The sequence below is a fragment of the Capricornis sumatraensis genome, chromosome 1 (genome assembly GCF_032405125.1).
Source record: "Capricornis sumatraensis isolate serow.1 chromosome 1, serow.2, whole genome shotgun sequence".
Classification (NCBI taxonomy): domain Eukaryota; kingdom Metazoa; phylum Chordata; class Mammalia; order Artiodactyla; family Bovidae; genus Capricornis; species Capricornis sumatraensis.
Genome location: NC_091069.1, coordinates 104042757 through 104064391, shown reverse-complemented (window position 1 = coordinate 104064391; position 21635 = coordinate 104042757). Strand labels below are relative to the sequence as shown.

The following is a 21635-nucleotide window of genomic DNA, read 5'->3' as shown; positions in this document are numbered from 1 at the left end:
GGCTGTAAAAAGGTGTAAAAGGCTGCACTTGGGGTCAATATGACTTCTTGAGTAAAACACTTCCGGCCTCAGGTTGCCCAGATGTAAAATGGGTACAAACAGGGTACAAACATCCCTCCTCTCTTCACTGATCTGGCACAATAGGAAGGCTTGTCTTTGTCAAATTATGGCACGCCATAATTTGGTCTCCACTGCGTTTTGCTCAAAGATCAGAGCAGGGCCTGGTCCAGATGAAGGGCCTCAGGCAGGCCCAGGGGGCAAAATTTCAGGAAGCACCCACTTTCAGGTTCTTGCAAGCGCAGGGCGACCCGAAAGCGAGTGCCTCCGGAAACGTAGCGCCCGGCGGATGGAGTCTGCGCCAGCAGGCCTGCAGGATCAAGAGATCTCCTACCATTCAGCGCTGGGCCCGCCCCCTCCGCAACGTGCTTCCGGCACCGAACTAGACGCCCTGCTATTGGCCGTTGTCTCCGTGACGCCACGAGAGCGCGCCCGCCTCCGCTGACGTCTTACTTAGGGGAGCCCCTCGGCTCACCCTGTTAGAACGCTAGGCTGGTAGCTGTCTCCCGAGCTCAGTACCTGCGCTCAGGCGCCGGGTGATCGTGGTCTCGGGCCCGCGAGTCCTATCCCGACAGCGCAGGGGGCCAGGTAGGTTAGATCTGGGCCAGATGGCGGGGCGCGCCGGGCCTCGGCCTCCCTCCCGGCCTCCCGGGATGGGCAGGACTGAACGCTGCTGCCCCGCCTCTCCGAGCACTCTAATAGGGTGGGCGGGCCCTTCTGAGCGCCCACTGAGCTAGGCATACAGGGAAACTGGGGGACCCACGCGGGGGCCCAGACGAGTGAATAGTGGCACTCGGGCGCAAACCTTTGTCTCGCAGGCTTATGGCGCCTGCGACGTGCCAGGTCCCAGCCTTTTTGCTTAAGGACCCTTTTCCGGAGCTGGATTGAGCTCAGGCACCGTGGCTCGCTGATTCCCGCAGAAGCAGCGGGGCCACTTTCAGGTGCCTTGGCTGGTGACTTCACCTGAAGCCTCAAAGCCCCTTCTGTGAAATGAGGCGCTCTACCTGGAGGGATCGCTATAGGACGAAATGAGAACCTGCAAGGGTCTGTCACGTGGGAAGGTCAGCCTGTGGTTATCTGGGAGAGCAGGTGACCAGCCCTCTCCCCGAGGCAGTAGCCAGCAGATCAAATTTCCCGGCGCATGGCTGACGGCTTGCAGGGCGTCCCTGAGCCTCCAAATCTCCTGTTGGAGGTTCCTGTTTCTCATCAATACCCCTGGGCTAAAGTGTCCCATGCTTAACACCCCGAGGACACGAGGACATGTTAACCCAAATCAAGAACTCCAGTGTCACCCGGACCTGGATTCAAGTCCCAGCACTTTACTGTAGATTGTGTATCTGTGAAATGGGACCAACAGACCCTACCTTCCACAGTTGTCAGGAGAATTAAATCAGACATTGCAGGTAAAGCACTTAAGGTAAGACCTGGCATTCAGTGGGATCTGTTTAATCTTAGTATGTGAAGCATCTGAGTGCTAACACTGTAGCTTGAACATCCCTTGCCCGTGGCGTGGTAGGTGCTTGTGTAAGGTAGGAGGGTGGGAGGTTTTAAACTCCTGGTTTTCTGGTTAAACTCATCAGCCAGCACAGTGAGCAGTCAGAACAAGAGACCTGGATCTAATCAGTGTTTAACTTCTCAAGGCAGATCAACTCATCAGACAACCAGGAGTCTGGGATTACCTCCAAGTGCCTGAACATAATGCATGCTAAGTCGCTTCAGTTGTATCTGACTCTGTGACCCCATGGACTGTAGCCCACCAGGCTTCTCTGTCCATAGGATTCTCCAGACAAGAATCCTCGAGCGGGTTGCCATGCCTTCCTCCAGGAGATCTTGCTGACCCAGGGATTGAACCCATGCCTCTTAACATTCCCTGCATTGGCAGGCAGGTTCTTTACTCAGGCGCCACCTGGGAAGCCCAGGCATAAAGGGCTACTTTTAAAAGCACGGAACCATGAAGAGGAGGGACTTTGGGAACAGAGGCCAGACTTAGAAACAAAAAAAGAAGAATGGGTTTTGTCTTTGAGTGGAGCCTAGAGCTCAAGATGGGACCCAAGCCGTGTTGATACTTTCTCAGTGATTTGAGGAGGGATGGCACCTCCTCCTGAGATGGATAATCACCGAGCTTTCCCAAGTAGTGAAAAGTTAAGCCCCTGCTCCGACATTCCTGCTTTCAGCTGAGACTAGCTGAGAGCCTGCTGCATGGTGGGCACAGTACTAGGCACCATGCACCCGGTAATGAAAGAGACAGTCATGGCCCAGGGACCCAGAGAGGAGAGAGCCCCTATCAGGCTTGGCCCCTGAACTCCCCTGCAGCCTCTCCCCAGGCAGCCTGTACTCTCGCCCATGCGTGCATGCTTATTTGCTCAGTCATATCCAACTCATTGCGACCCCATGGACTGTAGCCTGCCAGGCTCCTCTGGCCATGGGATTTCCCAGGCCAGAATACTGAAGCAGGTTTCTATTTCCTACTCTAGGGGATTTTCCTGACTCAGGAATCAAACCTGTGTCTCTTGCGTCTCCTGCATTGGCAGGCGGGTTCTTTACCATAGCACCATCTGGGAAGGCCAAATAGAGTAACAGGATCAAATTGGCGTTAAAAAAAATTGCTTCTGTCAACTTGTCTTTGAGTGGAGCCTGTTTCACCTGTGGTCTCTTGTTCATGGTAGGCCCCCTTTAATGAATTCCTCATCCTATTCATTTTAGCCTAGCCCACACTTCCTCAAGAACTTGACCAAGGCAGGGCCCTCAGTCTTCCCAGCAGTGGTCTCAGCTGCTGAATCCTACTTAACCACATCAGTTAACATCAGCCTTCCCTGCAGGCAGGACGGCGGGGCTGAGCATGTCTGACCTGCATTGTTTGCCTTCAGCGGTGCCAGGAACAGCCTAAGCTGTCAGGAAGCGCTGGGTGAGGGAAGACTAGAATCCTTGGGACCTAGCTTAGTGGCTGGCATGAAGTAGTTGCTTCTCCAGAAGTGTTTCATTGTTGTTCAGTTGCTAAGTCATGCTCGGCTCTTTGAGACCCCGTGAACTGCAGCATGCCAGGCTTCCTGGTCCTTCACTTCTCAGTGTTTCATTACAGGCACAGAATTGAGCAAAACATGACCTTATATTCGTGGTGAAATAACTTAAAATCTGGACCACTTCCCATGCCATGTGCCAGGAAAGGCTGATGGGGCGAAAAGCCTTGGGCTGCAGCTCAAGGAGCTTCGGGAACCCCAGCGATGGTCTCAGGCCCTCTGTCCTCGGGACCCACTTTCTCCCCATAGGGGCTGATGCTGGGGTCTCGTGGAAGGAGGTTGCTCACGACCGTGCTGCAGGCGCAGAGGTGGCCCTTTCAGCTCTCCAGAGACATGAGGTTGGTGCAGTTCCAGGCACCCCGCCTAACGGGACCCCGTCTGGGCCTGGAGTCGGGGGATGGCGGCGGTGTCATCGACCTCAACGCCTTTGAGCCCACACTGCCCAAGACGATGGTGGAGTTCCTGGAGCAGGGAGAGGCCACTCTGTCAGTGGTGAGAAGGTAAGTCAGCAGGCAGCACGACCCTGCCTTAGCTGCCCCGTTCTCCCTCACTTCTTACCACCCAATCCCCGCCCTGGGAAACAGAACCAGGGTAGTTCTTTTGCAAAGGATCAGGGTAATGCAGGCTTCCTCTCTCTTAGCAAAGAGCCTTAGGAATCTTGTGTGTCAATAGCCTCGGTTTACAGGGGGACCCAGGGGGGATGACTGACCTCCCCAAGGCCACACACTTGGTGAGGGGAACAGGATTCTACTCTGTCCCCCTGCCTTCCCAAGGGGGCTAAGTCCTGCTTGCCTGAAGGGCTGGAACCTGGGATCCTAAGAGGGGAGAGGGCTGCAAAGATGTTCTTAGAGACAGTTCTTGGGTTTGAGTTGGATTAGGTGGGTGCCTCTCTGAACCCAGGAGCCCCATGGGATCTGGTCTAAAAATGTTGATGCACAGTAAATTAAAAACTAAATTAAAAAACTCAAAACACTCTGAGGTGTCATTTTCACCTGTTAAGCTGATATAAATACAGATGTTTGACAGCACACAGTGTTGGTAACAGTATTTTTCCCCTACTTTCATATTCTTGCAAGATTAGAAACTCCTTCCATGTCCTTTATTAGAGAATTGGGTGTATCTACTGTGCAGTAATATACAACCGTACAAAAGAGAGGAAGCTAATAGACTAGTTAGCTAATAGCTAATATCGTAAGATCTCTAAAATATATATATTTAAAAAGGTGTATATAACATGCTGTCATTGGCATAAAAAAGATGGGAGAAGAGTATACACAGAGTGACTGAAGATCCATACAGGACACAGCACTTGTCTGTGGGGAGGGAGTGGGTGACTAGGAGAAGGGGCGGAAGACAGAGCTTTCCCTTATCCCCAGTTGCACCCTTTGAATTCACTTACATGGAAATTATTATGTATTTCTGTATTATGTAATTCCATATCATGTTGTTGTTTAGTCGCTAAGTAGTATCAGACTCTTTGCGACCCCACAGACTATAGCTCGCCAGGCCCCTCTGTCCATGGGATTTTCCAGGCAAGAATACGAGAGTGGGTTGCCATTTCCTTCTCCCGGGTATCTTCCCAACACAGGGATTGAACCCTCGTCTCCTGCGTTGGCAGGTGGATTCTTTACCACTGAGCCACCTGCAAAAGCCCATATTACCTAATGGGGGAGAGGAAATCGACACTGGATGAGCATACACAGTGCTCTCATATCAAGGGGCAATAGCTGGGCTTGATTTTCAACGCTGACTCTGATGGTTGATCTAGAAAGTATGTTTTAAAAAGCAGAGCTTGGTAGCAGCTGCAGGATCTCCCCAGCATGCCCCTCTCTCCTGTCTGGTTTTTGAAGAGCACTGGTCACCCAGCTGCCAGTCCTCCCACGGTCAGAGGTGACGTTCCTGGCCCCAGTCACTCGGCCAGACAAGGTGGTGTGCGTGGGCATGAACTATGCGGACCACTGCAGAGAACAGAACGTGCCTGTGCCCAAGGAGCCCATCATCTTCAGCAAGTTCGCCAGCGCCATCGTGGGGCCCTACGACAACATCATCCTTCCGCCCGAGAGCCAGGTGGGTGCCTGCCCTCCACTCCCCATCCCAAGTCCCTAGGGCCCATCACAGGGGCTCAGCGTCCAGCCTAAGGGAACCACCTGTTGCTCAGTAGCAATTAAACAGAAACTTCAGGGTATTATACAGTGATAAGACAGCTCCTGGGGGAAAAAAGACATTAATTGTTTTCCTGTTTGATTATAAAAGTAATATAGTTGTTTTATAGAAAAGAAATAAAATATGTAAAGAAATTACATAATTTTCAAAATTACATAAATGAAAAGCTGCACAAGTCCCCACTGTTCAGGGCCTGCAACATTTATGTTTTACTGTATATCTTCCCAGAATTTTTTTTTTCCTTTGGAACTTTTGTTTTGGGGGCATAGCCAGTTAACCATGTTGTGGTGGTTTCAGGTGGACAGCAGAGGGGCTCGGCCACACATATACACGTGTCCATTCTCCTGCAAGCTCCCCTCCCATCCAGGCTGCCACATGACACTGAGCAGAGTGCCATGTGCTGTGCAGAAGGTCTGACCTTGTTGGTTACCCATTTTAGGCACAGCAGTGTGTTCATGTTCATCCCAAACTCCCTAACCATCCCTTCCCCCTGCCCCAGCACCCGTCAGTTCACTGCAGCCAGGGAGCCTCTGCTGTGTGAGTAAGTTCATCTGTATCACTTCCCTTTATTCCACACAGTCCCCAGGGCTTCTCTGTTCCTGTCTCTGTCTATACTGTGCATATGCCTACTATTTACTTAAGGTCCCCATCACGGACATTTTTCATGCCATTAAATATTCTCCCCAACGGTTTTTAGGTCACTGCTTAGTTTTCTGTTGTGTCAGTGGCCATAATTCATTCCGTAGTCCTCATATTGCTAAATAGGTTGTTTCCAGTTTTTAGCTTTTATAATGTTGAGTGAATATCCTTATAGAAGAGACTTTGCATATTCATGAATGTGTGATTATTTCCTTTAAATTAACTCTTAGAATGTGAATGTCTTTGTCAGAGTATAGGCAGGGTTTCAAAAATTAGCCAAAGTGACCTTCGGCTGCAAAAGCAGTTTACATGTCCACCAGCAGTGTGCGTACCCTTACTCGTACTTTTAAATTTTTAGTTTAGAAATACTTTGAAATTATAGGAAAGTTGGGGGGAAAACTGGAGTGACTGCCCAGAGTCTTTCCCTGGAGTCACCATGTGCGTCTTGTTTGCTTTTCTCTTGCCTCCCCGCCCTGCTTTCCCGCTTCTCTGCTGCTTTCCTTCCCTCATGCCCCACAGGCACACACACTGTTTAAAGGGGGGTTAGGCAGAAAGAACTTTACAAAGGAAATTATAGACGTTAAGACAGTTCAATCATAGTTGCAAGTCATATAGCGGAGCAGTCCTCGTCCTGGGTTTCCTTACCCTCCTGCTCCTCACCCAGGCGCCCCTGCTCAGTGAAGTGAAGTGAAGTCACTCAGTCGTGTCCGACTCTTTGTGACCCCATGGACTGTGGCCTACCAGGCTCCTCCCTCCATGGAATTCTCCAGGCAAGAGGACTGGAGTGGGGTGCCATTTCCCTCTCCAGTAAAGTCTGTTGCTTTGTCAGCAAAAAAAAAAAGAATTCACTCATATAAACTTCAGCATACATCTCCTGAAAATAAGGACCATGTCCTACATGACCACAATACCATTACAACAAAGAAAGTTAATATGAACCATGCAGCTGGGAATATTACCAGTTGCCTCCAAAGGTGACTTTTCATTTGGGTCCCGTTTTGATTTTTGGTGTTGGTCCAGGATCAGTCAGGGTCACACGTTGTTTTTGGTTGTATCTCTAAGTGCCTTTCGTCTAGAACAGGGATTCACAGACTTTTCCTCAAAGGGCCAGTTAGTAGTAAGTGTTCGGCTTTGAGCACCCAGTAGTGTCTGCAGTAACAGCTCAGCTTCACCACTGCTGTGTGAGAGCAGCCTGGCTGGTCCGTGAAGGGACATGGATCCCAGGAAAACTTCACTTACAGGAACAGAGCTGCAAGCAAGCGAAGGTGTGGCCGGTGAGCCATAGCTTGCTGGCCCCTGGTCTCAAGCAGTTTTTCTCCTACCCTTTTTATCTTTCACGACAGGCTTTTTGAAGAAATCGGGCACATTGTCTCGTAGCGTGTCTCACACTCTGGATTTGTCCGGTCAGTTCGTCATGATTAGACTCAGGTTAAACACTTCTGTCGAATTCTGCACAGGTTAATCTGTTAGGCTCCTGTAACAAAATACTGTGGAATGGGTGACTTATAAAACAAGACGCTGAGTTCTTGAAATTCTAGAGGCTGGGAAGAGTCCAAGATCAGGGCACCAGCAGATTGTGTGCCTGGTGAGGGCGCCCTTCTGGCCCACAGGTGACTGTCTTCAGCATGGTTATGGAAGTGCGCTCTCTGACATCTCTTTCCTCACCGCATCGCCTCTCACGCCGTCACAGTGGGGTCTGGCTCTCAGTCTGGGAGGGGGCGTGGGGCGGGGCGCCGACGTCCCATGACCGCATCGCCTCTCACGCCGTCACAGTGGGGTCTAGCTCTCAGTCTGGGAGGGGGCGTGGGGCGGGGCGCCGACGTTGTCTGAGGCAGCAGGTGCGTGCTTGCACCACATCCAGTGTCAGCTGGTCCTGAAGTTTGGCCGCCTAGGTTCCTTGGTGCTCACGTGGCCTCTCCGTGGAAAGGCGCCTTTCCCTGTGGCAACTAGTAAACAGTCTGCAGAGGAGTCCCTGAAACCGCGTGACTATCTTATTTGCCCCGCAAGTGCTCTTCAGGGATCATCTGGTCGTCCTCCCCTGAGTCCATTACTGCAGTGAGGGTTAGGAGAAGGTGACTTTTTCTTTCTGTCATGGCTTCTACTTTTATTAGCCGGTATTCTGTGGAGAAACACTGCTTGTTTTTTTGTTTTAGCCCTGTCCCTTTATCACTGTAAATTCCTGACTTTTACTTTTATCCAGTATGTCATAGTCCATAGTCCATCATTGACATTCTTTCCGATACTGAGATCTCAGTTTGGTCAAGGGGCGGCTTTCGAACGGCCCCCACCACATCACTGAGCACTTCCTTCCTCTGTCCAAGCAGTTCCAGGCTTCTTGCACTCTCCTTGCCGACATAGACTTGGCCACTTCCCCAAGGAATCCAGATCTTTGTGTTCATGGTTGTTACTATTAGAAAAGTCAGTTTGCCTGGCTAACTTGTGTCTACTTTATACTTGCACTTTGCTGATTATGGAACTGGAGCGGGCTGAGCATGTTTTCCTTTTTGTGGCCCTGTGTATTTATTTTTGTAAACTGCTTATTCAAGCCTTTGGCCCACGTTTATTTTGGCATGTTGATCTTGTTATTATTTAAGTGAGTTAGTGCATTCAAGCACTTAGAATAGTGCCTGGCAAACCAGTAGGGTTAGCTATTGTTATTCGGTGTTTATCCTTTTTTAGAAGTATCAAGAGTGATTTTGGTTGAACTCCCCCCCGCCCGCCCGCCCGACCCCAGAAAAACGTTGCTCTTCCGCCGTCACTGGAGTCACTCTGCCTGCCTCCAGCGGTGCTGCCTCCACTGCCCCGCCTCCACTGCCCCAAGGCTGTGGCCCACACGTGACACCTCCCCTGCGGGCCCTCCCCTAGGGTTGCGGTCTTCCACACACCGGCCGGCAGCCACCCCACCGTTCAGAGGCCTGGCCCCGTGGCAGGAGCCCCTCCGCGGAATCACGGAGCCCAGAGCCAGGCAGCTTACTGCCCCTTTCCTGCCCTACAGGAGGTGGACTGGGAGGTGGAGCTGGCCGTGGTCATTGGAGAGAGAGGCAAGTACATCAAGGTGAGGGAGAGAGGGCCAGCTGTCCTGGCACTGGGAAGTGGTTGGCATCTATGGGCTCCTGATGCTGCCTTGCCCCTCACCCACCACCACCTCTGGCTATCTCCAGCCACTAACATGGGATCAAGGCTTTGAGACCCTTTGTGACAGGGCTTGGTGTCACCACGAGCTGACCTCCAATCTGGCCGAATCCCCTGCCCCCCACAGGCTGCAGACGCCATGGCCCATGTGGCTGGCTTCACTGTGGCACACGACGTGAGTGCCCGTGACTGGCAGATGAGGCGCAATGGAAAGCAGTGGCTGCTGGGGAAAACCTTTGACACCTTCTGCCCTCTGGGCCCTGCCTTGGTGACCAAGGACAGTGTGCCAGGTAGGTCTCTGGCGGCCCGCTTGGCGACTCCTCTCCTTGCTCCTGCATAGATGCCTCAGCGAAGCCGCTCTCCAGCAGGGGAGAGGGGCGTGGCCCGCCGAGGGCCCATCCCCAGCTGCCCTTTCGCCGACTGTCGGATTAGAGCAGCTCTCTCCACCGGCCTCCCTCCCCGTCCCCACTGCAGAGGCGTACAGCAGCAGAGGCGGTGACTCTGCACTCAGGACGTGAAGTACAGGGGAGGGCTCTCTCCTGACGGCTGGGTCAGGCTTCCTCTGGCTGCCACCATCTGGGAGAGTCCTTACATAGCAAGGAAGCAGAGATGGCCTTGGAGCGTCACAGGAACAGCTGTTCCTGAGCCCCCGGCCCTCTTTAGTAAAGGAGATGGGAGCTAAGCCCTAGGGCCTCCCCCAGCCACCATGTGGCCTGGTGGCAGCAGCTGCAGCAAGGGCACAGTGGGAGCCTGGAGAAGACGGGTGGAGAGGACGGCACAGCCCCCGGCGGGACTTGGCTGTGGAGTTCAGCCTCAGGGCGCCCCGTGCAGTCAGTCACCAGTGAGGTTAAACCGTGCTCCTGGGGTGTGCTTGTGCTTGTGTGAAACACCAGAAAGTAGGACAAAAGTGCTGGTTGCCCAGGACACCTTTACAGGTGAGCGTCAGGTGCAGGAGTCTGCACTCTGCTCAGGCTGTTGCCCTGTTGCTTTATAACGCCCAGTCAGCCCCTGCTGCAGATAGGATCTGCTCTTTAAGGCAAAGCCCAGCCACTGTCCTCTGCCCCTTGAGTCTCAACACCCCCTCATTAACCCACCCAGTGACCACTGGGGGGCGCTCTGCTGGGTGGTGGGCACAGGGAGGCCTGGGCAGGCCAGGGTCCACACAGACTCCAGGGTGGGGAGCCCAGCAGACAAGCTTCTCCCCTGGCAAGTTACAAGGCCACCCTGTGCTTCTGTTTCCTGGTTGTCAGGAGGGGGTTGGGGGTCAGAAGGGAGAATTCCAAATGTGTCGTTTTTGTGTTTCAGACCCGCACAACCTAAAGATCTGCTGCCGAGTGAATGGGGAAGTGGTGCAGAGCAGCAACACCAACCAGATGGTGTTTAAGACAGAAGAGCTGATAGCCTGGGTCTCCCAGTAAGAGGGGTGGAGCCTGGCCCCAACCACCACCCAGGGGCTTCACTGGGCCCCCCATGCCAGGCTGTGGCACCCCAGCCCCTGACCTCACCTGGCCCTTCTGCCCGTAGGTTTGTTACTCTTTACCCAGGGGACATCATACTGACCGGGACGCCCCCAGGTGTGGGTGTGTTCAGGAAGCCTCCTGTCTTCCTCAAGGTAGGTTGGCTGAGTGAGGACAGGCAGAAGCCTGACACGGTTGGCTCAGACGTGAGAAACCCAGGTCTGTATATGTATAGACGTGTGTGCGCCACACCTCAGGCCTGACAGCCTCATGGCCTGCTCTGTTGCAGAAGGGCGATGAAGTCCAGTGTGAGATTGAAGAACTGGGTGTCATCATCAACAAGGTGGCGTGATGCCTTCTGCTGCAGGCAGAAGGGGCATTTGTTCCCATGGAGCCCAACATGGCGAGAGGCCCAGTGCCAGCCCCCTTGAGGCTTCTCTTCAGGTAGAGGAGGAGGAGATGGTGCTCACCTCAATAAACTTTTTATCTTCCTTTAGGATGTGTTTCAAGGAGTGAGAGGTCATTCCCACCCAGTGGGGAAGGAGAGCAGATACATACACATGACCACACCAGAGAAACAGTGCTGAGCCTGGGCACAGAGGCTCGTCCAGTCCTCTAGTTTATTGCAGCAAAGGGTGCAGAAAGCAAGGCAGTCAAACCGCAAAGACGTGACGGTCCAGCTAGTAAGTCTTCCGCCCCAGGGCAGGGCTGCGGTCCAGGGCTGAAAAGGCTCGACACGGGCCGCTCCCCACGGTTCTAGCTGCAGATGAACTGCCGGATGAACCGTCGCAGCCTTTCCTGGCTGTCCCGGCTGGCGAAGGCCGGGGACAGGTGGAGCAGGGGGCCTGCGGGGCCAGGCATCTGCTGCAGCACCTGAGCCACAGAGAGGGGCTCTGAGTGCCCGTGGGCACTGGGCCCCGCCCCTGTCAGATGCCGCCTCTCAGACATCCCGATGCCCCACCTGGGAGCACGATGAGCCAGGGGTCAGGGAGACAGAGGGGCAGGAAAACTATCCTACCTGCCCCAGCTACTGTCCACACGCCTGTTCTTGGGAAACCCTGGGTAAATCCCCGAGTGGGTACAGCCAGCTCCCCTCAGCAGCTCTGTCAGGGTATGGGGGTGGGAGGCAGGCGGACAGGAGGATGGAGAGCCCAGCCCCTCTCACCCCCAAGTCTCTGAAGGTCCAGATGGCACTGATGGCAAGATTTGGGTCCGCACACTCTGGATGAAAGAGAAGTGAAGGCTGTAGGTGGGGACAGTCCCCCGGCACAGCTTCTCTTCTCTTTAAAGAAGGAACAACCCAAGGAGAGGACTCAAGCTGGACCCAAAGGCCTCTGTACGCCTCTGCCAGTACTCCTGACCTTGGGCTTTCACTGCCCACTAGGGGGCAGCAGCCAGCAGCCGACCACCTCCTGCATCCTAGGGCCTGGGCCTAGCTGCTGGGACTCACCGAAGAGCCCTTCCTCCTGGGCTGTGGCCTGTAAGAACTGGAACAGCTGCTCAGCGTAGCCGGACTCTGTGAGGGAGAGGGTCTGAGACCTGGGCCCCATGCAGGCAGAGCTCACCCCACACCGTGTTCGGCCTCTCCTTAGGATGGCACGGTGTGCGGGCCTCACCAGTATCTGGGAGCCGTCCCTGATGGAGGAAGGCGGCGGCCTGCGCAAAAGCCTTCAGCACTGGGCTGAGCAGGCGGCAGAGGAAGAGAAAGAAGTCGGGGCAGCGCGACTGCTGGCTGAGCTGGAAGGAGACAGGCCAGGGTGAGGGCAGCTCCCACCACCTCCCCTGCCCCCTCCCCAGCAGTGCCTCCAACGCACCCTGAAGTAGCGGCCCTCCGCCTCCTCAAAGTCGTCACTGTCGCTGTCGGTGAAGTCCCCGCTCAGTCTCCACAGCAGTCTCGCACTCAAACGCTGCCTCCCTGTGTCACAGGCTGGCTGGGAGCCCGGGGTCTGAGGGCCGGGAGAGCCACGGGGCCCTGTCAGGCTGGCCAAGGTCCAGAATCGAGGCCCCCCAACGGGGTACATGGCCATCCAGACGCGGGGAGGTGAAACCAGACGCAGACCTGGGGGCGCCGAGGAGGATGCCCCAGGCCACGCCAGACGGTGACAGCTGCTGAGGACATGAGCACCTACCCTCAAGGGCCACAGCCCCTGTGGACAAGAGATGTGGAGGGCAGGGGGTCTGCAGAAGCCCCCCGAGATGCGCCTATCAAGTCCTGCCAGTGCAGGCGTGGTGACAAGACCCCGAGGTGGAGTGTGGTGGCGGCAGGACCTGGGCGTCTATTCAGCTGGGGTGGGGGCTGCCCTCCCCCACCCCCCACACAGGGCAGAGGAGGAGCCGGGCCCCAGGCAGGCGCTTCCGTCTGCAGCCCCCTTCCTACCTCCTCAGCCACGAGGAGCCCACACTGGATGAGCCGGTCCAGCACCTCCTGACAGTAGCAGTAGGAAGACTGGCAGGGCTGAGGGGCAACAGGCATCGGCGTGACCTCAGGCAAGCCCGACCAGACCTGCCGCCACAGGGCTCGGGCAGGCAGGGCCCGCCCCCGGCCCAGCGGGGAGGCGCAGGACTGAGTGGGCTGCGGAGGCCTGACCTGCAGCAGCAGCAGGTCCTGTGGCAGCAAGTGCAGCAGCAGCAGGATCTGGCAGTGCAGCTCCTTCTGGCTCAGCAGCTCGATGCCCTGCAGCTCCCACGGGCCCTCGGGCGGCACCCTGCCTGCCAGCAGCCCTCGCACAGCACAGGCTGGGGGAGGAGGCGGCGGACATGAGGAGGTGCGCCACGCCCCTCACCCCTACATGTTCCACCACTGCAAGCCCTGGGGACTCACCACCCACAGCCTCGCTCAGGAAAGTGGGCAGCAGCTCGGTGCTCAGGCGTGCCAGGGACGTGAGGCCTGGGCCAGGGCGCGGAACCACCAGCAAGTCCCCCTGCTGGATGCGCAGCAGGGCCACATGTGGCCGCAGCAGGCCCAGCGTGTGCTGCACCAGGCACCGCAGCTGCCCTGAGAAGCCCACGTCAAAGCCACGCAGCAGCGTCTCCTCTGTCAGCCAGGAGAACTCCCCCAGGAGCTGCGACAGGAACACGCCCTGGGTGGGCAGAGGGGCACTGAGCCAAGGGCCGTGGCTCCTCCCCTGGGCCCTGAGCACCCCGGGCCCTACCTTCTGGTGCTTGAACAGCAGCAGCGTCGCCATGATGGCCGTGCTCATCACCGCGGAGCTCGCCACGCTGGCTGGAGCCAGAGGTCAGGGATGCTGGTCAGGGCCGAGGCCCGGCAGCCCCATCCCTCTGTCACTGGGCAAGTCTTCCAAGCCAAGAACACACCTCCCTGCCAGCAGCCACATACACACTCCCACACAACTCCACCCTGGGAAGGGCACAGCAGGCCTGGTCCTTGCGTGCCACCCTCCCTGGTGGAGAACTGACATTCATCAAATATATGCTGCAACACAGGCTGGGAGCTCAGAAACCCTCCCTGCCTCCTGCAGGCCTGTGCTGTGCTTAGTTGCTCAGTCGTGTCTGACTCTTTGCAACCCCATGGCGCTACCCACCAACTCACAGTCTCTGCCATGGCAGAGACACTTGAGAAGATGGTAACTATGCTGTTAAGAGCTCCCTCTGTTCCAGGTACCTGTTAAGCCCCTGACATACATTATTCAGTTCAGCCAATGTCGCCTCAAAGTGTGCAGTGGGCCGGGCAGCTGCTTGCTTGTGTGCTCTGACTTAGTGGCTCATGCTCCCCCTGGCTGCCCCTCCTCAGGGGCAAAGACAGGGACAGGCTCCACTCTTCATGTGCCCCAAGTGGGCCCGCAGGAGGGGCAGGTGCAGAAACCCACCTGGAACGGAGGGCCCTGACCCACCGGCCAACTCGGAGAACACAGTGCTCAGGAGCCTCCCCCAGAGGCCAGACCAAGGGCCCCTCACCATTCAGGACGTGCCAGCTCAGCCTCCTGACCAACAGCTGGTCCTCCTCCCTGAGGGCCAGAAGGGGCCCGGTTACAGGTGTCCACTCCTGCTCCTTCTCCGTGTCGGGGACAGCGGTACTAGGACAGAGACACAGGTCACAGGATGAGGGGCCAGACGTAAAGACAACCACGGGGGCACCCAGAGCTTTCCAAATACAAAGGTGAGGGTGCTTCCCATCCCTGCAAGAGCGGGCCCGTGTACCCTTAGTCCTTTCCAGGCCAGTGTGCCATAACCCACACCCAACTTACAGGCGGGGTGGGGGGCACCTGGATGGTTTGAGATGACAGAGATTAGCTGGTGAGGGAAGGCTGGGGCTGGTGATGTGTCTGTGGTCAGGAGAGGACGGGGTGCCAGCTCACAAGCCAGGGTCTAAGAGCTGCCTCCCTTGCCCAAGACCTTCACACTCCTCTGCCCTTACCACTGGCCCAGCACGATGGGCTGCAGCAGCTGCTCCAGGGTCTGCCTGCTGCCCCAGCAGCTTCTGGCATTGATGGTATATTCCTGCCCAGGACAAGGCTCTCAGGTGGTCTGCCCTGGCCCACCTGGAAGCCTACATACAGCCCATCTGAAGTAGGCCAGGCCGTCCTTGCAGTGGCCTGAGGGCCAGGCTGCCAGAAGCCCTAGGACAGACCACAAGTACGCCCAGCCTTGCCCAACAGGGCCCACACCTGCAGGGAGAAGGGCTGGGCCAGATGCACACGGACACAGACTCGGCGGCCACAGCCCCAGCGTCGCAGGCTCCGCAGAACAGCCAGAGCACCTGTCCACAGCCCCAGCGGGGCCAAGGCCTGCAGGGAGGAGGAAGGCGCTGAAGGAGCCAGCTTGCCTGGGGCACGCTTTCTGCTCCACTTCATCTTAGGCTCAACCTGGTACATGACCATGACCTCTCCAGGCTCACTTTCTTGCCTGTGAAACAGGAAATCCTTCCCTAGCAAGGTCTTTTGAGAATGAAATGAGAGGATGACTATTACAGCCTTGGCGGGTGCCACAGGATAATGACCATAGGGGTGAAATTCCTTTGCACTTCCCCCTTAACCCCAGCCCCGAGGGGCCTCAGTCACAGGATACAACACTGCCTCCTCTCTGGAGATGGTATCCACTTGGGGACCCAGGGCAGGAAGGTCTTACGTGGCATGTATCATGGGGTGCCTCTGGAACCAAGTCATAGGTGACAGCCACTGGCACAAGCAGAGCGTCTGGGACAATGCCTGCCTGGACCACCTGCACCACCAGGCCCAGCCAGGACAGGCCCAGAGCTGAGAGCCGAGGCCCCCGAGCCCCAGGGGGCTCCTCCAGGAAGATGAGCAGGGGCTGCCTGCTGGCCAGCAGCTGCTCCACAGTCTGGAAGTAGGTGGAGGGAGGCAGGTGTCAGAACCAGAACAGCCAAGGCCCCTGTTCCTTGGCCTGGCCCCATAAACCACCACTGGGGGACAGCACTCACCGCGTGGACCACAGCTCTTGCAAGAACCCCCTCAGGGCTGTCCGGAGAGAGGTTGGCCTCGGGGGGCAGAAAAAGCCCCCCAAGTTTCTTCAGCAGAGCTCTGTGGGGCACAGGGCAGAGGAGGTAAGGTGCTCAGGAGATGGGACCAAGCAGGAGGCTAGTGAGAGCCGTGGGCCCCTCAGGGCCAGCCTGGGTCCTGCCTCAACACCTTGAGGCCGGGCATGGCCCTAAAGCCCACAGCTGACCCTCCATCTGAGCCCCACAGGCTGGGCTGCACAATATGTTGAGAGCAGAGGGGCCAGGAAGAGACCCTCTGGGGAGCTGATGCTAGCAACACCACCTTCCCTCCCCAACACCTCTATCCCAGTCTGGGGACCTTGCTGCTGTACATCTAAGGGCACAAGCCTTTTACCTGAGGACGGGGGAACAGGTGCGGGGGTCCCAAGCCACACGGAGCACGCCCATGCCCTGGGAGAGCAGCACAAAGGGCAGCAGGATGCCATCCAGGACTGACTTGTGGGTAGAGAGGAAGACGAGCGGCGAGCCCTGCTCCGGGGAGAGCCAGAGGGAAGTGCCAAGCCACACCCCCGCCCTGAAGATGCAGGCAGCTGAAACCTAGCGCCTCCAGACCCAGGGCAGTCCCAGAGGGAGGGAGGGTTCGGCTGAGCAGGCTTTCTCTGAGCACATTTCCCAAAAGCGGAGGAGCTCTGTCAACAACTTTTAAGGTAATGCATTGACGTAATGGTTGTTAAGACATGATGAAAAGCCGTTAGAGGAAGCCTCTAGGGAGCAGGACCGTGAGACACGAAGACAAGGTCGTCAAAGAGCAGTGCATTTTTCCCACCCAGCTGACGGGGCTGGTCCCGACTCAGGGCTTGGCCTAGCCTCTGCTCCTGTCCCCGCCCTCCCACGCCATCCCCATCCCCATCCCCATCCCCATCCCCATCCCAGTGAGGGCGGGCCTTACTGCCTGGGCAGCCTTGTGGACCATCTTCATCTGGCCCCTGTACAGCTGCACGTTCAGGAAGAGGCAGTTCAGGAGCCGCAGCAGTGCCCAGCTAAACAGCCTGCAGAGCAGTGCCCAGGCTGAGGTATGGGCCCCCCAGAGGGCCGCCCAGAGCTCCTCTAAGGCAGGCACTACCACTGTCCTCATTCTACAGAAGAGGAGAGCGAGGCTCAGAGTGGCTGTAGAAGCTGCTGGGTAGGAGAGAAAGCTAAGAAGTGGGGGTGCTGGGACTGGAAGGTGGGCCTGACAGCAGAGCCCACACCTGCAAGGTGCTGATACTCCCCTAGGAAGACGTCATGGGCCAGCTGCCTCAGAGCACGTCTGTGCCCCCATGCATCCCAAAGGAGATCAGAGAACCGAGACTCTCTCTAGGCATAACCAGCCTTGTCTTTGCAAACTGCTGGGGCAAGTGAACTAAAAGGGAGGGGTTAGTGATACAAGAAGGAAAGCGGACAATGAAGGGGCGAAACCTCTGGGGAGGGGATGTCCAGAGCCTGATGAGAGGACTGGCTTTAAGCGGAGACAGAAGCCTAGATGCAGGTAGCATGGCGATATGGAGGACACGTGGCATGTCCCCATCAGATGGCTCCTGTTTCTCCATGAAGCGCGATCAGGACACAACGCGTGAGTCAGAGAAGCGGCGGTCCAGATCAGAGCCTCGGAGAGCGCGCTGTGCTCCTCTGAGAATCACACTTAAAAAGGAAGCCGGTCGACCCACTGTGCGTCTCTCCAGCGACATTCGGCTGCTTCGACGCAGAGAAGGCAGGTGGCTGGGTTCAAACACAACTTGGTTGTGCCCAGTGACTCCCTCCCAAGGGCACTTCTGTCACCAGGGACCCTGGAATCTAAGCTAGGCCTGGAGGGCAGGAAAGACAGGAAGTGGGCTGATGGCTGGTGTAAGGTGCTCAGGTCAAGGGACTGGAAGTCGTGACAAAGCCAAAGAATGGACGCATGGAAGGCTGGTCATAGGTCACCAACAACCTCTGCTTCCTGTTCCTGTTCACTTGGCCTTTCAGCACTTTCAGGACAGCTGAGCCTCACATGTGCTACCCTGCACCCTTTCCCCCAGCGACTCACTCCTCCCTGGCTTTAAGCATCACCTATGTGCTAAAGATCTGCAAAGACCCATTCCCGGCCTCAACCTGTTTTTTGCACTCCAGACTCATATATTAATATATAAGCAGCTGCCTCAGTGTCTCCACCAGTAAGTCAGGTGTCAGAAGACTTCTATGTCCAAAGCACCTTTTGTGGGCCAAACTCACTCCCCCACAAGCCTGCCTCCTCCCCTCCAACCACACTGCCAGGCACTCGGCCAGACGCCCAGCTCACCTGCAGCCCCCTTTCCCTCCACTGGCCCCATTCCAACCCTCCTGTACATCAGTGAGTCCTGTTAATCTCACTTTGGCTTCTCAATCCATTTTCCCAAGTTCTAATGCCATCCCCACCCCCCATCATCTCACCTGGACTAACAAACCAGCCTCCCCAGGAGACCTGTTCTCTATTCTTGACCTCAATTAACCTTGTTGTCATTCTCTGTCTAAAACCTTTCCGTTGGTTTTCACTGCACTTAGAAATCAAATCCAAACATCTTGTATACCGCTCTGCATATCTGTTCCCTTCTACTTCTTGATTTTATTTCCAACAACTCACTCCCTCCCTCACTTGCCAGCTTCCAACCACATCAGCTTCTTGAGCACACCTGGCCTTTTCCTGCAGCCACAGCTCACGCTGTTCCCTCGGGGAGAACTGCTCCCTGACGTCCTCACTTCCCCAAGGCTGGCTCAATTCCCCCTCTGTCCCTGGCTTACAGGTCTCCTCCCCGCCTTCAGGTTTTCTCAGTCCTAGCCCTTGTTCCGTCCTTCCTGCAAGCATGTGCCACCTCCACTTCCCCAGAGGCTCGCTCTGCATCTAAGAGGAGCTGCACCCTGTGCAGGACGCACGTGGGAGGAAGCAGGTGGTGAGAGTGGCAGGTGTGTGTGAGTGAGCGGGCAGGCCTACAAGATGGGGGACCACCGTCTCCCCTCGCCACAGGAGCCGGACCTGGGGCAAGGTGCAGGGACAGAGGAGGCACTGAAGTCCAGGTCACAACCAGGGGTTCCTGAGGTGATCCCCCTAAGCCCCCTCCCTCTCAGGACAGATACACACAGGACAGCAGTGGTGAGAACCTGGACTGGAATCTAGGAGCTGGCTCAGATCAAAGCCCCTCCCCCTCCCCCAACTGGTCGCCTGAAGGAGCCAGCTGTTTTCAAAATTCTTAGTGTCCAGATCAGGGCTCCCCCAGGCTGTCTGGCAAATACACCACCCAGCTCCCCCAGGAGGGGAGTCTAATCCTTCCCCAAGCCCAGCCAATGCTCTCTCCCCAAGGGCAGAGGCCCCAGCCCAGGGCGCCCTTCGGCAGAGTTACCTGAGCAGGAAGGGGCGGGGCGGGGCCTGGATGTGGCCCAAGATGCGCTGTACCTCTTTCCTCAGGTGGCTGGGCACCTGGCCTTCCCCAGCCCCTCCCGGGGCCCTCCCTGAGATGATATTCCGCACCCTGAGGTGGGGGGGGAGGTGGTGGTTGCGGTGTAAGGCTGAAGCAGGCCTAAGGTCACTTCCCTCAGCCCTGTAGTCCCCAGGGCACAGCCTCCAGCCTTCACCCTCCATCTTTAAAAAAGGGTCCCTGACCAAGCTAACACTCTTGAAACCAGTCCTTTCAACCAGCCCCACCTAGAGCCTTTGTCATCCCTTTAAGAATCCCAGAAGTACCAACCAGATCCCAATCCCTGCCTCCTCACCCAGCGCTTTCCATGATCTTCTGTGAGGCATCCTGGCAGGGTGGTATGTGTTGCTCCAGTGACCACAAGAAATAGCAGAGCCTCCGAACCAGCCAGCCCCGAAACCTGGACACAGCCCCCAAAGCAGGGGGTAGATATCTCAGAGGGCGCCCCCCCAACTAGGGCCCACGGAGGGTATTCCATCAGGAAGGGATCACACCCTAGTCCCGTGGGCTGGGAACACCTGAGCTTGGCTTATCATGGAGCAAGAAGAGGAAGCACTTGCCCACCGGTGGCCCAGTCCTATCCCCTCTCCCCAGGGAACAGGGTACAGGTTCGGGGCTTGAAAGCTCACAAAAGGAGCTGTAGGAAAACTCCAAGCCTGCCTGTCCCCACCCGTGGGTTTGGAGCAGAGGGCACAGTCCATTCTTGTCCCATCAAAAGAAGAAAATGATACCACAAAGCAGGGCCCCAGCAGCCCTGTACCCAAGGGCCCTGCCCACCACCTGGCCCCACCCCCAGCTCTGACTACCTGGTGTTTTCCTCCTTCACCAGGATCACATTGCAGAAGCCGAGGTCCATGATGCTTCTGTGGAAGAGGGACTCCTGCCAGAAAGGGGCAGAGAGCATGTCCTTGGGGGGCCTTTGCAACGCGGCAGAGGCAAGCTCCTGCTCTGTCTTCTGCAGTCTTTCCCTGATGGGCTACACAGTCTACCGAGAGATGGGTTATAGCACTGCAGTTCCCAAAAGCTGTCTGACCTCAGATCCTGAAGTTCACTTAGGAGAGAGGGCTCCATGGTCAAAAGGGAAGGGCTGCATCCTCTACAGAATCACCCTTTTGGAGAGGAGCACATCATCTCTGAGAAGTTCCCTCACCAACAGCAGGGAACACGTAGCCTGGATCTCCACAAGAGCCCTGAGTCCCACGAGCACCAGCACACAGCACGGACCTACAGAGGCCCCAAGCACGTGCCGAGTGCTCGCTGACTCCGAGTGGACAGGGTCTCCAGGCCCTCCGCTCTGAGTGCAGGCATGCTCAGACCCCAGCCCTCTGGCCTCTCAGATCCCCCTGTACCTCCCCACCCAACTCTCCCGGGCCTGGGAGCCAGGAGCCAGGCCCAAACCAACAAACACTAGTGCACCCATTCCCCTGAAAGACAATGGGCATGGGGAAGGGCTGGGCTTGGAAGACATAAAGGAAACTGCTTCCCAGGGCTGCGGCAGCTGTGGCTCCCAGAACCAAGCTTCCCAAGGTAGGGCCTGGCTTGACAGTCACTCACCCAGCTCTTAGGGGTACAGGTCTGGCAGCAGCGACCCACAAAGGGGCGGTATTTTCCCAAGAATGGGGTGACAGCCTCCAGCTTCATCCCAAAGCCTGAGGACCACAGGCTGGTCTGGAAAAGGGCCACAGGGAGAGATGAGAGGACTCAAAGTCCTTGACAGAGGGAGGTGGGCTCCAGGAGTGAGGGGCACAAGACGGGAGGCAGGAGGGTAGAGGGTGTTCTGGGAACGGGAACGCTACCTCCTGACCATCCTGGCTGCTTTTCTGCTGGGTGTGGAGTCTGGCTTCCGCCATGGTGTTCATGGGGGTCTACAGCATCTGGGAACCAGCCACCTCTGTGCCCCTCTTCTCTCTCCAGAAGAACCTGACCTGGGAAGAGCAAACAGGATGGAGGAGGTACTGGAATCTGGGCCACAACCAGAGGTTACTGGAGGGACCCCCACCCCAAAAGAGACAGACAACATGCAAGCCAGCAGTCGTTTGATCCAGGGCTGGAATCTGGGGGCTGCCTCAGATCAAAGCCTTTCCCCTCAATACCCAACCGATCCCACCAAGGAGCCAACTATCCTCAAAATATCTCACAGTGTCCAGATCAGGGCTCCCTCAGGCTAGCACTCAGAAGATGGGTTGTCTAAACATTGATATCCACTCTGCCTTCTCACAGCACAGATGGGGCTGTATTAGAGACTCTGACACTTTCTGTGCACCAGGAGGGAACAAGGCTGGACTGG

At 56.5% G+C, this 21635-nt stretch overlaps 2 protein-coding genes across 4 annotated transcripts; one reads left to right on the top strand and one right to left on the bottom strand.

Moving 5' to 3' along the window:
- The first annotated feature begins 518 nt into the window (after positions 1 to 518).
- LOC138085652 (oxaloacetate tautomerase FAHD2B, mitochondrial) lies at positions 519 to 10877 on the top strand. 2 transcript variants are annotated; one of them, XM_068980115.1, is made up of 8 exons: positions 519 to 645; positions 3324 to 3574; positions 4925 to 5141; positions 8872 to 8931; positions 9136 to 9298; positions 10314 to 10422; positions 10533 to 10620; positions 10755 to 10877. In XM_068980115.1, exons 2-8 carry the CDS (start codon positions 3330 to 3332, stop codon positions 10815 to 10817), a joined length of 945 nt encoding a protein of 314 aa, XP_068836216.1. In that variant the 5' UTR covers positions 519 to 645; positions 3324 to 3329; the 3' UTR covers positions 10818 to 10877. The 2 variants fall into 2 exon arrangements, with proteins under 2 accessions (XP_068836216.1, XP_068836225.1); XM_068980124.1 differs by lacking the exon at positions 519 to 645 and adding an exon at positions 1434 to 1474.
- A 344-nt stretch (positions 10878 to 11221) lies between these two features.
- On the bottom strand, positions 11222 to 21207 carry GPAT2 (glycerol-3-phosphate acyltransferase 2, mitochondrial). Of its 2 annotated transcripts, none has more exons than XM_068975936.1 (21): positions 21145 to 21207; positions 20903 to 21016; positions 20155 to 20228; positions 19644 to 19748; positions 19274 to 19402; positions 16831 to 16930; positions 16276 to 16409; positions 15864 to 15963; positions 15551 to 15763; positions 15091 to 15210; positions 14841 to 14923; positions 14381 to 14499; positions 13618 to 13688; positions 13287 to 13545; positions 13053 to 13201; positions 12843 to 12920; positions 12280 to 12411; positions 12082 to 12202; positions 11916 to 11981; positions 11631 to 11686; positions 11222 to 11338 (listed from the first exon to the last, which is right to left on the bottom strand). In XM_068975936.1, exons 1-21 carry the CDS (start codon positions 21205 to 21207, stop codon positions 11222 to 11224), a joined length of 2403 nt encoding a protein of 800 aa, XP_068832037.1. The 2 variants fall into 2 exon arrangements, with proteins under 2 accessions (XP_068832037.1, XP_068832048.1); XM_068975947.1 differs by having other exon boundaries at positions 13287 to 13527.
- Positions 21208 to 21635: the final 428 nt, after the last annotated feature.